Source organism: Drosophila serrata, unplaced genomic scaffold, assembly GCF_035046125.1.
Source record: "Drosophila serrata isolate PLE 108 unplaced genomic scaffold, ASM3504612v1 contig_272, whole genome shotgun sequence".
Classification (NCBI taxonomy): Eukaryota; Metazoa; Arthropoda; class Insecta; order Diptera; family Drosophilidae; genus Drosophila; species Drosophila serrata.
The window spans coordinates 9,021,580-9,039,137 of NW_028257170.1; the positions used below are offsets into that span (position 1 = coordinate 9,021,580).

The window sequence follows — 17,558 nt, forward strand, 5'->3', positions numbered from 1 at the left end:
TCCTCCATTTTCCCTCCTATTTTCCCGGACGGAAAAGCGCAAACGTTGACAATTGTAAGGCAGATGAGGGGATGGATAGGGGGAATGAAAAGATAGGGACAGTTATCTCAGGACAGAGAAAAAAATCTAGAGGAAAAGGAATAAAAATTCCTTGTGTCAAAATGTGTGTTTTCCTAGATTTATCTCACTTTTATTAAAAGACTGCTCACAACCATTTATCAACGTAAATAGTAAATTCAGTTTTTGCTAAAATTTTAATAAGTTTTGAATAATTTAGTGATTCTGCAAGGGTGGAAAACTCCGTAAAAGGTGTCTTATACGATACTAACAAATATTTTTTAGTGCCTCAAACATTGTATAACAAACTCTTGGGCACCTTTTAAGTAGACTTTAAATCTTTAGCTTACTTAAAAGATTAAAAAATTTGTATACCTAAGCTCTAGTTTATTTTAAAAGATACAAAAATAATTCAGGCTATTTATGGTTACTTTATACTCTTGTTCTCTGAGTGTTGGCATCGTTTATGTCCGCCTGACCCCTCGCCGTAGGCCTCGACAATTGCACAGGCCATTGTTTGGGCCACATCCTGGCACATCCTATGAGCACCTCCCTCAAAAGGCTTTCCCTGTCTCTCTCTCTGCCACACTCTTCCGCTGGCTGTTAAGTGCGACATATTTGCCTGGCTAATTTCGCACACACAGAGCGCCGCAGGACCTACGGTTCACAGTGCTTGGCCGAAATTTCGCTTGTCCATGTGTTGTGTGTGACATCATATTCGCTCGCCTTCGTCAGGACTCCCGCCCGATCCGGCAATCCTTTAACTCCCCTCTTTTCTCCTTCTCCCTCTGCATTGGCAAATCGTGTTTATGGCTTTTTGTGGCTTTGTCTTTCGATATAGGCTGATATGGGCTGGCCTAGGCTTCGCTTTTATGTTTTCGTCTATAAAAACTGCGTATGGCAGAATAAAAGCCGGGAGGCGGACCTCACTTAACTGCCATCCGGTTGTGGTTAAGAAGTCCTGTCTTGTCGTCGGCTCCTGCTTTGAAATTCCGTTTGCAGATGCAGAATGTCCTGTTTCCGGGTAGGATTGAAAGTGGTTTTTAGCAATCTTTTCCCCAAGCTAAAATTCCCTTTGAAACCTCAACTTTATTTCCACTCAATTTTCCATGCAGTTGCTTTTTACTTTAGCCTGCCAAATGAAGCAATTTAATTGAATGCCAAATGCAAATCGAGCGAAAAGATGAAAACTAACATGGACATGGACATGGAAAGTAAACACTTTGTAGCTCGCAAATGAAAAGATATTTCTTTAAAAAATTTAGTGGGTTTTATGAGGGTTGAAGCTATGTTCTTAGAACAATATTTAAAATAAGAATTTTTTAGGGTTGTAAACATATTGATGAAATATACTTAAAGCTAATTTAAAATCTATATTAATCTATACAAAATATATATATGTTTATTCAATTATAGCAACGATATATCCTTCTCCCTTACAATATCCTCTACAAAATCGATTATTTGTCGAGAGAATTTAACCTTTAATGGACGGCACAAGCCAGAGGGAATTCCCTGGTCTGTCCATGATTAGAATCTAGTGTGTGTTCACGTGCCGCATACGGAGGAGAGCCCGTAGTCAAAGTCATACCCAGACCACTCTGATTGCTCAATAATAATACCTCTTCCTAGGTCCTAGGGATTTGAGTGCCCCATTTGTCTGCAAAGGGGAATTTATGGCAATACCCAAATCAATCCGCTCATTAATCAGCAGCCCGAGATTAATTAACTGCCCTGCTGCTGAGGGAGTGTGGAGCATGAAGTATGTGTGTGTTTTCTCCATTGTGGAGTGTTGTGAATGAATGTCAAACATAATGGCACTCATACGCACAGTGGTGCGGCAGTTGACACGCTATGTATATCGGCATATCGGATGCCCGACACTTCAGCGCGTCCTGTGCCAAGGAGAGTAACAGCTAGCCCAGTTTTTTATATTTTTTTATGTACACTGTGGGAGATATTGAGGAATATTTTATTCCAAAAAAGAAGTCAAAAGGGATTTCTAAAGGTATATTTGTAAGATTCATTAAAGTGTAGCATACTTTTGAGTACAATTTAACGAGCAAAGTACTCCTTCCTGATCAAATATGACCAAAACAATGAATATGTATACTTTTAACACATTTTTAAAGGATTTTAAAACCCCTAGAGATTTCTGAAGCATTCCCAGATATTGAAACTATACTCTAATCTGAAACTTTTAAATTGTGAATAACATTTTTCTATGATTTTCTCTCCGTGTACCCCTTCGCGCCTGCCATCTTGTGGCGCCTAATGAAGCGTAAACGGTAATTGACAGCTCAAAGCAAAGCTCAGGAGCTGCATGTGACCTAAAATATTCGACAGCGACAGTTCGACAGGCTCTGGAGGTGGGTTCATTAGAAATTCGCATTCGAGCGTGGCGCGGCAGCCAGGATGTGTTGGGATGGAATGGCAGCCACCGGGTGCTCATCCTTCAACCCGTAACCATACTCATACCCAGACTCATACCCAGACTCATACCCAGACTCATACTCATACTCGCACTCGTATCATTCCATGCCAGTTGGCAAACACACAGAGGGCACTCTAGTCTGACTACAATAGATTCCTGGCAGGAGGAGCAGGCGGAGCAGGTGATGCTTTATGGTGTGTGGCATCAACAGCGTTAAAGGTGTCATAAATTAGGTTTGTCACCTGTACACCTGTACACATGTACAGGGGAAGTCTGTGCTAAAATCAGTCCGTCTTCGTGCTGAACTAAAAGTCCCCAGCTCGGGAAGGGAGAGAGTGCGAGTGCGAGTGAGAGTGAGAGAGCGAGTGCACTTCCCCTGCCAGGACGAAAAGCTTTGAGGGGGGCAAAGCTTCGTTCCTGAAGTTCCAGCCAGGACCAATGTGTCGGGGAGTGCGCAAGGTCAGTGCAAGCTGGCAGGGAATATGGCAAAGGTGAAAGCTGCCGGGAGCGGACTGCATCTCCTGCGGATTGCTCTCGTATTGCACCTGCAGCCTGCAATGCTACTGATGCTGCTGCTGCTGACGAGGGAGAGGAAAGCTCTTTGATCCGGCCAGGCTTGCCTGGTGATAACAAAGTTGAGAGCCAAAGCTCTTTGGTTAACAGCTCCTCCTCGGGACAAGCAAGTATATAAAAGGATGCTCGCTAATGGCGCACTTTCAGTTGGATTCTGAGCGAGCTGCAAGCAGGACAGCAGAAGCTGGATAGGAACCGAGAGGAGCGGAGCCGAGCTGAGTGTAACACCGAGCCGAGTGGGAAATGGACACAGCTAGGAAAACTAGCTCACCGTAGTGAGTGTGTGTGTGAGAGTGTGCGTGTCTTAACTGTGTACATATAACCGTGTTCGCGACAGTGTTAGTGGCGTGTGCGTGCGAAAAGAACAGAGCTAGTGAGATGCTCAACCAGGACTGAGACTGAGCGCCAGAGATAAGGCCGGGATAAGGCCGGAATCCACTCTGATTGACCAGCTGAAGCAGCCAGCCACAACCATCGCACTGGCGTCGTTTTGCGAGCGCGGCTTAATGCCCGACTCGATGATGGACATGGAGCACCGGGACCACCAGCTGCACCGCCAGCAGCAGCATCACCACCAGTCCGCCCGCCAGGTGGCCAGCACCAGTACCAGCACCTTTGCACCGCCAGCTCCGGCGGCCACCACGGCCAGTCCATCGGCCGATCATCGAGAGCGGGATCGGGATAGGGAGCGGGAGCGGGAGCGTGAACGTGAACGCGAGCGGGATCGTGACCTTCATCTGCATCATCATCAGCAGAGCAATGCTGCTGCCTCATCGCCGCTGCCCGTTAATGCCACCATGCAGCTGCACCATCAGCAGCAGCAAACGCAGCAGCCGCTACAGATGCAGCAGCAGCAGCAGCAGTTGCCGCCATTGCAGCAGCGCGACCATCACCAACAGCAGCAGCAGCAGCAGCAGCAGCCGCAGCAGCAGCAGCAGCAACTGCAGCAAATGGCACCACCACAACAGCAGCTGCCACACAGCCATCATGCGTTGATGCAGCAATCGCAGCAGCAGCAGGCCATCCACCGAGCCGAGGCGCGACGAGGTGAGCTCATCCTAGACGTCCTGGTGGCTCATCAAGAGAGTGTGCACTGTAGGCTGGCTGTACTTGTTGCGCGGTCTCCCAGGACCCAAAACACCACCAAGAACCAAAAAAAAAAATAGAAAACTCAAACAAACGCTTTGCATCGACTAGCGAGATTAATTCGACGCAATTTGGATTTTGTATATATGTTTTTTTAATCGAAACTTTATTTTTTCTCGCACACTTTCTGCACACATTCCATAAGATGATCGAAAGTTTGAAAAAGTCCTTGACAAAGTTAAGAAATTAGCCCAAAAATAATAGAAACTTAAAGAATAGAGAAATTTCAGAAATAGTTTTCCCAAATTTCTTGTAAATAAAATCAAAATTCTTTAGACAGCGAACCCAGCAAAAGCTATAGAAAATAGAAAATGCTTTCCCTTGAAACATAGTTTTTCTTATCCCACATTTCTTTCGATCTTCTGATGCCGACTGGCTGTGTGTGTATCTCTGTTTAATCGGGTTAGGTGTACATAAATGTTGATATATCTGTGGGCCATTTCACATGCATGCTAATCGCTTCATTAGGACCGACAAAAGGATTTTCACTGGCAGCTAAGGACAGCGGCAGCAGGCGAGGTGTCAGTTCAGACAGAGAGAGAGAGTCTTTCCTTTCGCATTTCCCATGCAGAATTCAATCAGGAATTGCTTTAACTTATATACGAGCACGGGCATAACACAACAGCAAAAGCAACAGCAACAGCAGCAGCAGCAGCACACACAACAACACCAGCGGGAGCTGGGAAATGGGAGTTGAAAGCAGGACCAAAAGCAACAACGAGCTGACCCATTTTCCAGAGCAAAGCTTTTTGCCAGGGGCTGCCTCTGACGTATGCGTTGATGTGGTGCGGGGGCTGGTTGTGGGTCGGGTGGGTGGCTTTTTTGGTCAGAGTGCGGGTGGTATTTGAGCGGGTTGCCTTGAGCGAGTGGGTGTTGCTGGAGCTCGCGCTCGAGCAAGAGCGAGAGATGAAGCACTGCCGGACAGCCGTTGGCTGGTCATTAAAAAATTATGACCACACATTGTTCTCCGAGATTGTACATTAAGGTAAATTCAGCACTTTTAGCTGGCTTTTCCTCTGGCCAACACACACTCACGAACACACAGACACACACAATTGGAATAACAAAAATTAAATAACCCGCAGCCAAGTGCTGTTTGCTGTGGCACTGTTTAAATATTTATTAGCGATCAATTGGGTTACAGATAACCATAGAATGAAAGTTGACCATGTTTTAGACTTTGTTTATTGAAATGGCCACCTTTCCTCTGTGAAAGCTATTAAAACCAGCAATTATTAGCTTGTTTTCAGCTTTTTTTTAATGCTCCGTGCACAGTTATGGATATTTTCCATTGGAAAAGCTTTGGGGCAAAGCTATTAAAGTTGTCATGAAAATGTCTATTGTGATGAAATTCGTTTTCTAAAGTTTATGTGTGTGACGTTATCGGGAGGAAACAAAACAAGTTTATAGTTTAAGCAAAACAATTACACTTTTTATGATAATTTTTTTAGGTTAAATTACATTTTAGCAGAGGATTTTAACGGAATATTCAGGGTTTATTCAGGGATTTAACAACTTTTTAAAAGATATAAAATTGCTAAAGATATCTAGGAAATCGTTCTATATATAAAATAACCTCGTTATCCTTAAGGAGTTTCAAATTGTTTTACATTCAATTTGATTTAAATTCTTCAGAAAAAAACCCAGACTTAAGCCCAGGCAATTAAGGTTGAAAAAAAGAGCTCCACACACCTAATTACATTTTGAGCTGTGTCCCATTTTGCTATCTTTTATCATTTTTATGGGAGCAATTTAGCTATAAATCTATTAGATCCTGCGGTCACCAGCCCCGAAGCGTTTTGCTGGCAAATCCAGAAAGCCTTTCATCTCGATGGCGTCCTGCTCCGCTCTAGGATTTCGCTCCGGCACATTCAAATCGCAATTATTTCGAAATCAATTTCAATAAAAGTTTGTTGCGGCCAAGGAGGAGGGGGGATGGCAGGGTAGCAGGTGGCAGGAGGTAAATGGAGGGAGCCTGGAGGCTCCTTGAACGTTTGGCAGCTTGTTGGCTTAGCCAGGATCCAGCCAGGATTCGCCCATCAAAGTTTTCCTTTTTCCAGTGTCGCCTTTCATGTTGTGTCTGTGAGAGTGTGTTTGTGTGTACGAATGTGCGGGGTGTGTGTGTGTGTGTGTAGAGTGTGCGGGTGAGAGCTCGTTAAAAACACTTTGCTGACGTCGCCGTTGCTGGGTGTCGGCATTGTGGCAACTTTTCAATGAACTGTAATTGAAACTGAAATGCAAACTGTGCCGCTAATTGCCAGCAGTTGCCGTTGCAGCTGGCAACGGACCGAAAAGCGGAAAAAGCCAGCAGCGGTCGGAAAATCCAAAAACCGAACACCGAATGCCAGAAGGCAGACAAACAACAAACGCGTAAACAGCATTTAAATGTGTGGCATGAATAATTTATGATTTCGCCTTCGGTTGTGTAGTTATAGTTAGTTTCAGTTAACAGTTTTCCGTTTTCAGTTTTCAGTTTTCAGTTTCGTAGTTTGTTCAAGCATGCTATTAACCCAAAAAAGTATAAACCCCAAAATGAACTGCATGGCAAGGATCGCAGGATTAATATAAACACAAGAACCAGCTCCCAGACAACCACATGATTGAGCCGATATGCATTCCCGATTAATTTCTCTCTGTTATTCGATTTATCGTATTTTTGCAGATACACAAGCAAAACATTCACATGGATTTCTCTATTGTAAGTCGCACCAATTTGGAACAGAAAACCCTTTCTCAAAAAAACAGAAAAAGATCCCCACATCCCACAGCCAAAAAATCAAAAACGAAACAGAAACAGAAACAGAAACAGATACAACACAAAGCTACTTTTTTACTCGTTACATGATTAAACTTTAAACTATAACTATGCCTATATATTTCTTCTGCTATATCTATCAACTATATCTATCTACGAGTATTTGCTAAGATATTTCATTTAACTATGCACACTCCTTGTTTGCTTGTATCTCTCTATAAATGTAACCGTATTTTTCCAAAATATATTTTTCGTTGTTCGGTGAGCGCACCTAAGTATGCTACAGATTTTTCCAGGCTACCCCAAAAGGAACAACGTTTTGACGTTTTTACAAGGCCATCGAAATGATGGCGCGTCTCAAGTATCAATAAGCAAAAAATGGGCGACTTGTTGCCCACATCATCATCTCTCTTTTATTCTCTCTGGCAGTAACTTCAATTTTTGGCTAAACTTAAAGGAAAATTTCAAGTTTCGTAATGAAGAATGCTCATTCCGTTTTTGTCGCATTTTTTCCGGCTCAGCAATATTTTTTTGTATTTTTTTTTTGCTCCGACATTCTGTCTGCGATTTTTGTATGCGCCAAACGGAGGTCTTTCGTTTAAGATACTTTTTTTCTGCATTTTTTTTCCTTGGTGCCAAAGCCAACGCTCCGCGCATTATTCATGGTACAGGCTGTGCAAGAGGAAAGCGAGTAAAATACGAACGAATTTATAGCTTAAGCCTTAATTTGCAGCATTTGCTTTGAGCACTTGATTCCATCCAGCCACGCTATATGTATCTATAAGTCATTTTCCGTTTTCTCGCCACGTTCTCTCGCAGCGGACGAGGAAATCAGCGATAAGGCATCAACATGCGGCAAATTGCTAATATTTCTATCCGTGGCACTTGTGATAATGACGTTACCATTCAGTCTCTTCGTATGCTTCAAGGTAAGTCCATTTCCTTACCATCTAATTGATTTTTAATTAAATTCGTATTCCATTTATCTGAAATTAGTTCTAGGTTAATATATATTGACCTAAATTAAAGCTTGTATTTATTCTGTATTGTATTATTTCTGTTCTGTTTTAGTTACTCATTTCTTTTCGTATTCCAGTTATTAAATGGTTCGTCTTTAATACAGAAATTATGATAATTATAATACTTAAGATATCTATATAGTAGAGTGCATTTTTTACTTATTTATTTATATATGTTTGCAATCCTTTTGTATAAGTTCAAATACGTAACCAAATTTGATGTATACTTTTTATTTTCGTATAATAAATGATTCTTTTTACTATTTCTATAATATTTTCATTATAAGAAAGCAATAGTTATTATATACATTTAACAACAAGTTCATTTTTTTATACTATTTAATTTTTAATTAAAAAAGTTGTTGTTTCTAGTTCCTAACTGACCTAACCGTAATCTCTCCCAGGGTATTTTTTTTAATTTTATAAGCTCCACCAACTTCCTGTAATCCTTCGAGTTTCAATTTCATTTCACGAACATTTCACTCACGTGCCACATTTTCCAGGTGGTGCAGGAGTACGAGCGCGCGGTTATCTTCCGTTTGGGTCGACTCATGCAGGGCGGTGCCAAGGGCCCAGGTGAGTACTCACTACTGCCTAAGCGACAGGTGCAGGTGCAGGTGCAGGTGCAAGTGCAGATGCAGGTGAGCAGCACGGGTAACGATTCTATGCAAATTTTAGTGCCGCTTGCTGGCGACAAGAATTTGTGTTAATTGCTGCACTTGCTCCAAATTAGCGACTCTAAGGGCGGCCCCAGTGCCTCAGTGTCCGTGTGCTCTGCTTTTGCGCTCCCATTCCCATGGAGGAAGAGATTAGGCAAATCGAGGCGAAGTTCTGACACAGTCAGAGAACACTAGTCTACAAAAGTTAGTACTGATAAAACTTATTTGAACTTTTAAGGACATTGATATGGAAATATTAGCTAAAGTTGAGTATAATTTATGGTAGAAAGAGGTGTGTTATACTTTGAGAAATATAACTATCGAGAGCAAAACTAAATTATATGATAAATATATCAAAACAAATATCATCATAAAAATATTATACAGTTTAAAATATAGAATTTGAAAATAAACATTTACTTATGTTATATTATTTGAACAGAGCTATAGAGAATACATAGAACTAACTTATTTATAAAAGAGTCCTGTTGAATATATCGCCAAAAGGCATATAATATCAAATCTATAGTAACTCTTAAGATGTCGAAATCAGAAAAATATCGTATTTAAGTTCAAAAATAAATATTATCAAAATATCCGAAAAATTGTATTTAACTTATTTTATTTTAAACTAAATTGTTAGTTAGAATCTTGTATTGATTACCAGGAAAGCTTTTTCCTTTTTTTTTATCCGATATTTCAAACCAAATATTTATGTATTAGACATATTTCTCAACTTTAAAATATTGATTTATTTATGTATTGAGTCAAATATTGACACCATATCCATTTATCGATTTCTTCTGTCATTTTTAAGGTAAATACATTAAGGTACATTTAATAGAGATTTGAAAGAAAAAAGAAAAGATAACCCTTGCTGACTAGTGTTCCTCTTTTGCGTTGTATACCATAACGAGTGTGTAATGCATCTTGGCCGTAATTTCAGGTATCTTCTTCATCCTGCCCTGCATCGACTCGTATGCCCGCGTGGACTTGCGTACCCGGACCTACGATGTGCCACCGCAGGAGGTAAGTTCCGGCTCCGGTTCCGGTGCCACTTCCGGTGCCCAGTTCCGGCTGGAGAGCAGGGGCCAAGCAGAGCGCTTGCAGTCACAGCTGCCGCTTTTGCTGCTGCTGCCTTTTCTTCGATATTGTTGTTGTTGTTACTATCAGTGTATTTTTGCTGCCCAACGGAGCAGTAAGAATGCGAAATTCGTTTAGTTTATGTACTTCAAAAAAGTCCCCCTCACACATATGACAAAACTTTAAATAAGAAAAATAAAAAGAAAACCAAAAAAACGATGCCAAGTAAAGCAGAAACCAATTAAACTTTTAGCTTTTGCCACAAGTTATTCCAGCCAACACGTTTGTTAACCAGATGTACATATATCTATATCTATAGATATATATATGTATATGTGTATTTTTCAGTTGCATTTTCTGTTTCGAGTTAGTCAAAAAAAAAGATACAGAAACACACACAGATACACACACACGAAGACACACAGACAGGCACAGATTTTTTTGGTCCTGTCGGCGGAATCCACCAGAGAAGCTTCGCTGAACATTGCCGGAAAATCCGAGTTGTTGTGTGTTGATTCTGCTGACAGGACACCCCCACATGCACACCAACCGCACACACATGCACGGAGAAAAAAATTAAAAATTCAAGGAGCAAAAATTCGTGATTTAAGAATGATTTATTCATGGCATAAATCTTTAAATAACGTTGAACATCTCGGCCAGAGGAAGCTAAATTTTGTGTTTACATTCAAATGGACTCGCAGAGCTATGTTTTTTTTTCGGTAAAGGTCCTTTACCTCAACATAAAAAGCAGGGTTATTTTCTATATACAAAGTCAGTTTTTTTTCGCTTTATTTATTTATTTTTATAGATAAAGCTTTTTAAAGGCTTGAAAAACTGAATATTTTATTTTCAATTGTATTATTTATTAAATTATAGAAAAATAAAGTTAACAATCCATTCTGTTCTTTCTGAACTTTAAAATAATGGCAATTTAAATTATCAAAGAACAAATTAAAACATATAAATCCTTTAATTACAAATTGCGTATCCTGAATAGAGTTAATTTTTTCTCTCTGTGTATCCAAAACCCTGACATGAACAGGAACACACTCACACAGACACACGGCCACAGGACACGCAACTGGAGCGTGAATTACGCATACGCAACGTTTTCTTTCTGTTTCTTCGTTTCTCTTTCTTTGACTTGTGCCCCGCCCCCTCTTTCTTTCTTTTTCTTTTTGTTTTTGTTTCTGTTAAGCTCTTTCTCCCCACTCTGGTTGTTCCTGTTGTTCTTGTTGTTCTTGTTGTCGTCGCATGTCACGGTGTTTACTTTTGGTTTCTATTTTCTGGTTCCCCTTCGTTGTTTCTTGTCTTTTCATTTCTTTACGGTTTCGGTTTTCTTTTCTTTCTGCGTAACCGTGTTTCTTCCTGCTGCAGCCTCTCTAGCTGTCTCTTTCTCTGTCTGTCTTAACTATCTATCTCTATCTGTGTGTCTTCCTGCTCTCTCTATGTACTCGTTTATCTATGTCTATGACTATCTGTATCTCTTAACGTAACTATCTCCTTTTCCCCCCTTAACAAAAACAATTAAATCCAGCTGAGAAACCTGCTTTCTAAAACCACCAACAAAAGAAAACAGCATCATCAACAACAAAATTAAAAGCGTTAAATAATAAATATGTTCCTTTAAAATGAGTTCTCTTCATAAACTATTAAAAATTATTGTTTTTCTGACCTACATTTTCTACTTTACAAGACATTAGGAAAACATCTAAAAGAACAAAATCAGAAACCGTTAAAAAATTTGTAAATGTATAAAAATGTTGTTCTATAAAATGGCTAGGTTTTTAATTTTTTATAAACAAAAAATAATCTTTTTGTAAAATACAAATGTTGTATGTTAATTTAAGAAATTAATTCGATACCTTACGTTTTCTAAACACAACAATAATAAATGAGAAAATCTTTTCAAAAGAAAACTTTATATATCCTCAAGAATAACTTAAAATTTTAATCAAAAAACAACAGCATTTAAATTTTAAAATACCAAAAATTAACTCTCTCGAAAAATGAATTAAGTTTTTAAAAACTCCGATATCCCTGAGAGTCTCCATTTTGTTTTATTTAATGGCGGTTCCTACGACTTAGCCGCTCTAACACACTCTCTTACGCATTACACACACCATAAAACACACACACTGAATTGCTCTCTCTATACTCCTCCTCTCGTTGTTGTTGTTGTTGTTGTTGGTAGACTTTGTTGTATCCTATATATCAAGCATACATACATACCTCTATATACATATATTTTAAATACTTTGTATGGTACTTGTTGTCGTATTGAAAGTTGAACAATGTTGCAGATTTTTATTATTATTGCCATTGGTGTGCACTCAACCACTACTACTCACAGATGCAGCCTACATCCATACATATGTACATCATACATACACACCTGTCTCACCTTTCCACACACACTCACACAGAAGTTTCATCAAGATACGCGCTCCATTTATTTTTGGGAATTTACTTCGGAAAAGCCTTTAGTTCGCTTACTTGATCTTTTATCGCAATCAACCCAACCCCCTCACATTTCTCATTTTTACCTGTACCTGTAACATTTTTACCTGTACATATTTCATTGTTCGCTTGGCAGACTTAAATGAAATATGGAATGAAAAGCGATGGCAAAAGTGAATTTAAGATAGAAGTAATGGTGTAACGATGGTTCGATTTCAATCCGCTGGCCTTTCCAGCCATATTTTTTGTACCACCATCTTGCTGACGTCACGTGGAGCAAACTCATACACACAGGACACACACCACACACACACACACCAAGCAAAGCGAAAAGCCAAAAAACAGTTTTATTCAGTTTCTGTATAAACCCCCTTCATATATATTTTCCTCTTTTTTCACTCTTTTTTTGTTATATATCTGCGAATTCCGCCAGCATTTTCGTGTTCCATTTGAGTTTGTTCGGTTTTTTGTGTAAATCGCATGAAGGCCACTGCGGCAATGCCCTCGGATGAACACCAAAAAAAAAAGAAGCAAAGCCCGCTCAGTCATCTTCTCGATGACGTTGTTATTATTCACTCAAACACACACACACACACAGCAACTACACACAATCTCAGACTCTACACACACACATTTATCTCCCTTTAAGTGCATACGAAATGCGATTTTTTGGCGCATCATTTCGTTTCACTTTCATCTTTGGTTTCCTTTTTTGATTCTTTTTTTTTTTTGAGTTGAATCGATTTGAGTTTTTGTTCGAGCATTTCATTTTGAATATCGTATCGTATCGTAATCGTTATCGTAATCGTATTTAGTTCTTGATGTCTTTTGAACATTAACTTCCAGTTATTACAATTTGCATAGTTAAAGCTCTGATTGTCTCTCTTGCAATTAGAAATGAAACAAAAACCCAAAAAAAAAATTATATATAGAAAAAAAACAGTCAAATATCAAAGCAAAAGTGAAAGAATGCATATCAACTGAAAATTCTATCTCTCTCTGTCTATCTATCTATCTGTCTCGCTCTCTGTGTTCAGCCGAGCATCACATAAAAAATAGAAAATAAAAAAATATATAAAAAATATATTACAATTGGTGGGCGGGGGCGGGGCATAACCACTAAAGAACTGTACGCATTACGCATTGGCTCTCTCTCTCTCTCACTCAAACACACACGCACACAGCCCTCCCTTTTCTTCACCCCCTCTATCGCTGTCTCTCTCTCAATCTCTATCTCTATCTCTCTCTCTCCCTCTCTGTATGTCACTCAATGTCTGTCTCTATCTGTGATGAAGAAATGAATGTCAAATGTTTGTTCACTGAACACAGGGTGCAGCACTCACACCACCAAGAACTTCACACAGATACACACGCACACTGAATCAACAAATCAAAATTAATAACAAATAAAATCCCAGGTCTTGCGTAGCTTAGAAGTATGCAACAGAAATGCAAGTGGAACCCTCAAGAGAAAAAACCATTCAGTGCACTCCCCAAAAATCCCACACAAGCTACCAAAACAAAAACTGAAAATTAACTTATAATCAGACAATCAATCTATCTATCTATCTCTCTCTCTCGCTGTCTATGACTGTCTTGCTCACTCTCCTGCTAAGCAGCCACCCAAAAACCGATCTCTCCCACCGTCTATCTCTCTCTAACTATCTCTTTGTCTCTATCTGACTGTCTATCTAACCCACGCTCTATATATAACTCTATTTATATATATGTACTACCTCTCTCTCTGTCTCTATCTCTCTCTCTCTCTCTTTATATATATATAAATATATACCAACATATATATTGATTTTGTTTTTGAGCTATGTAAGTTTTGTTTAGCAAAACAGTTTGTTTTTCCATATAAGAAACCGGAACCAAAAAACCAGATAAACCAAAGCAAAAACCCTCACACCAACAATAATATATAAAAATATAGAAAATATACCGAAATGCACTTATTTGATATAAAAAACCCCCACTCTCCCCCCTCGGTTAAGCGTTCAAATAATTTTTGAGAGCATGCTAAATATATATTTCCATAAATGTCTATTCTAAAAAGCTTTCTAACTGTCTTTAACGAAAAAAACCAAAGAAAAACCAAAAGAATATACAAAACAAAAACCTAAAAAACGAAAACAAACACAAGCAAACAGTTAATGTTTATCCAATGTTGGTCTAACTTAAGTACTGGAAAACGGAAACAAAAGCCAAAACTAATGCATAAAAATTCAGAGAATCAATAACACCACCGCAACACTCACAGACACACACTCACTCAACGCATACACACAAAAAACATCGTCTAACGTTGTCGTTTAGTTCACACGCTTTTAGTTTTTGTTAAACAAAAACATATCGCCAAAACCACCCCCCACCAAAACCCCCAAAAATAAATATATAAAGAAGAACAACAACAATTATTGTATTGTATTGTGTACAACTAACTAAACTAATTAAACGTTACAATTTGATTTGTTTGAGCACGAGCGACAAAAAAAGGACGCACTCCCCCTCAAAAAAAAAAAAAAAAACAAAAAAAGAAAGCAATCAAGAAAGCACATTGCATATATGCGATATATATATCCGCACCACGGCGAATATGTATGCACATATATCGCTGTGCCGATCTGAGCAAACGAAATGAGCAAAAGCAACCCATGTCGAGTTCATCTATGTGTGTTTTGCGTGGTTTAGGCTGTTAAACGTGGTAACAAAATTCAACTCAACTCAACTCAACTCAACTCAACTCAACTCCTGCACGCATGCAGGCCGAATAAAGCCAAGTTAAAAGCGAGAGCATTAGACTAATACGATAAAGCTAAGAAAGAACGCGTTAGAATCGTAACTCTGTAATTGTAACTAAAGTATAACTGTAATGATGTATAGTAGCAAGTGCTAAAGCCATAGCTAGTCCCAGCATCACAGCATCAGTAGTTGCCCCATAGATACGATATATACATGTATAGTCCATAGCTTCGGAGATGTGAACAGAAAAAAAACCATGACAAAACCAGACCAGATGAGTGAGGGCCCCAAAAAAGACTCTGTCTCTATCTATACTCTGACTCTTTCTCTGTCTCTCTATCTCTCTCTGTCACTATAAATACTAATTAACAAAAATATCAAATACCAAATCAAAGATATTTTCAGTTGAAACCAATATCGTTGATCCAAGTGCTGACACATTCCCAGCATCAACTGTGCAAATTGTAATAAGTAACCTAATTATAATTAAATGAAAACTCATTAGTTTAGGCGTTACAGTGTATAAATATACAGTGTGTATGAACTATCGTTTGAAATTTTCATTTCATTCACTACCACAAACAAACACCTCCAACTACACATCTAACACCACCACCACCACCCCCACTTCCACCTTCCACTTCTATGATTTCATCATTGATTCCTGAACGTTTCTATTGACCCGTTGCCATGCTCATTCAATGCTATATTTCCTCGATTCAGACTGTAAAATGCAATGAACAAGCAAGACTCATCCAGGACCCAACTCACTACACACACACATATATACACACCCCGCCCTAGCAACAATTGTTGGGAAATAATAAGCCATTGTTCTAGCCAAATTGATTTAGGGCTCTGTCCATGTTCGCCCCGGCTTTCATAATGAAGTGAGTCGTCGAATTGTGCATTATTATGCCAAGGTATGCAGAGCGAAGGTCCTTGATGATGCATTTCAATAGAGCAGAGCATACACAATGCAATGCAATTGAATTTGTCGATTATTTGTTTTTAGCTAAATTGAACAAGCCACCCATCCATCATTCAGTCGTAATGGAGGGCACAAGTCGCAACGGCTCAAAGGATACTTTCAAAAAGTAATCATACGCACTGTTGCCCCGGAGTATAAACATCAGCTTTATGGTTTACTAGCAGCTGAGGCACATCAAATAGGTTAATATTTTATTAGCAGAATACAAAAGACTAGGAAATACAACAGGGCGTATACTTGATATTCTTAATCTTAAGACTTAAGACTAAAAAGTCTTAAGGCTAAAAATATCAAGAAGATTCATAATATTACTGCTTTTTTCTTCCAAATCCTATTCAAAATTATGGAACCACACCACAGGGCGTATACTTGATATTTATAAAGAATACAAATATCAAGTATACGCCCGGTGGGGTGAGTACAGCATTTTGAATTTGAATTAGGAATAAAAAATCTATAATATTATGAATCTTTTTCTGCATTAACAATGTATTTCAGTTTTATTTTTAATAAAACATATGAAATTATTTGAAAACTTGAAGATTATATTTCAAAAACGTCTTTAGGCAAGCTATAATAATTTTCTTGATTTAATTTAGAGAAATTATTGAAATGATAAGTAGCTAAGCTTACAACAAACTTCTTTCTTAGTCTTTTCACTTCTTAAATATGAAATTTAAACCAGAAATTGCTAAATATTGCTTACTAACAGCTAAAACGGATGTGTATTTACATAAATACCTTCACAAAACTTAGCAAGCTTATCAAGTACCTCTGCTTACAATTATTATAAATAAACAGACAAAATCCGGACAAGATTTGACTCTATAAATTTAAATAACTGGATTTAGAGAAACACTTCTGTGCCAGCTCCTCCAGTTGCTGCTCACATTTCAGTTGATTCTCATGCTAAAAGGCTAGAGATTTGCAAGGCACCCGAAAAGTTCGCCCACATAGAGCCGGAGATGATGATGATGGTGGAAACCCTCGAAACTGGCCGAGTGGAAACGATGACACTAAACAACATTGACACCACAGAGCTCCGGCAGCTTTTGTTGGGCCCCGTAAAAAGCGGTCTAGACTGCGCCGAACAATGTTTGGGCAGGTCATAAAGCGCCAAGCGAGGGAGCAACTTTCTGCTTTCTGCTCGATGTATATACATGCACTTGTGCGGGATAGTTTTGGCATAAGTTAAGCCAACTTATGCGAGGAGGGCCTCTGTGGCCAAGGCAAAGGCAAAGGCAGTGGAAAATAAGATAAAAATTTTGAGAATTCGATTTGGGCAACATCATGGACCGAGGCTGCTGACACCATTGGGGCAGGCCCCAGTAAACTTGCGGTGTGGATGGGAATGATCCCGAGACGGAACGTGTACATAAACCGCCCACGACCCCGTCACATCTGTCTCTCTTTCTCTAAACCCGCCCCAAAACCCGCCAAACCCACAACTTGCTAAAATATAAATCTATATAAGACATTTCCCACAAACGATTTAATGCCTTTTGGTTGTTTAGTTTGATTCGCTTTTAAGTTTCCTACTTTTTCGGCTTATAATTTGAGTCTCTTACACGTGTACTTGTATAATTTCCCCACTATCTCTCTATATATCTCTCTGTACTCCTATCTGTACTAC

The 17,558-nt window shown here is 39.1% G+C and overlaps 1 protein-coding gene across 11 annotated transcripts in view; it reads left to right on the forward strand.

Annotated features, from left to right (window-relative positions):
* LOC110190420 (band 7 protein AGAP004871) overlaps positions 1-17,558 on the forward strand; it is a 48,260-nt gene that overhangs the window by 21,722 nt on the left and 8,980 nt on the right. For 5 of the 11 annotated variants that reach the window (XM_086833582.1, XM_020960897.2, XM_086833581.1 and 2 more), the window contains 3 exons: positions 7,785-7,894; positions 8,488-8,560; positions 9,590-9,672. In XM_086833582.1, the coding sequence (XP_086689708.1) occupies positions 7,785-7,894; positions 8,488-8,560; positions 9,590-9,672 (266 nt within the window). Of the gene's footprint in view, positions 1-2,848; positions 3,340-3,401; positions 4,112-6,872; positions 6,909-7,784; positions 7,895-8,487; positions 8,561-9,589; positions 9,673-17,558 lie in introns of those variants that run through there. The other 6 variants (XM_086833579.1, XM_086833580.1, XM_020960896.2 and 3 more) reach the window with 3 other exon arrangements.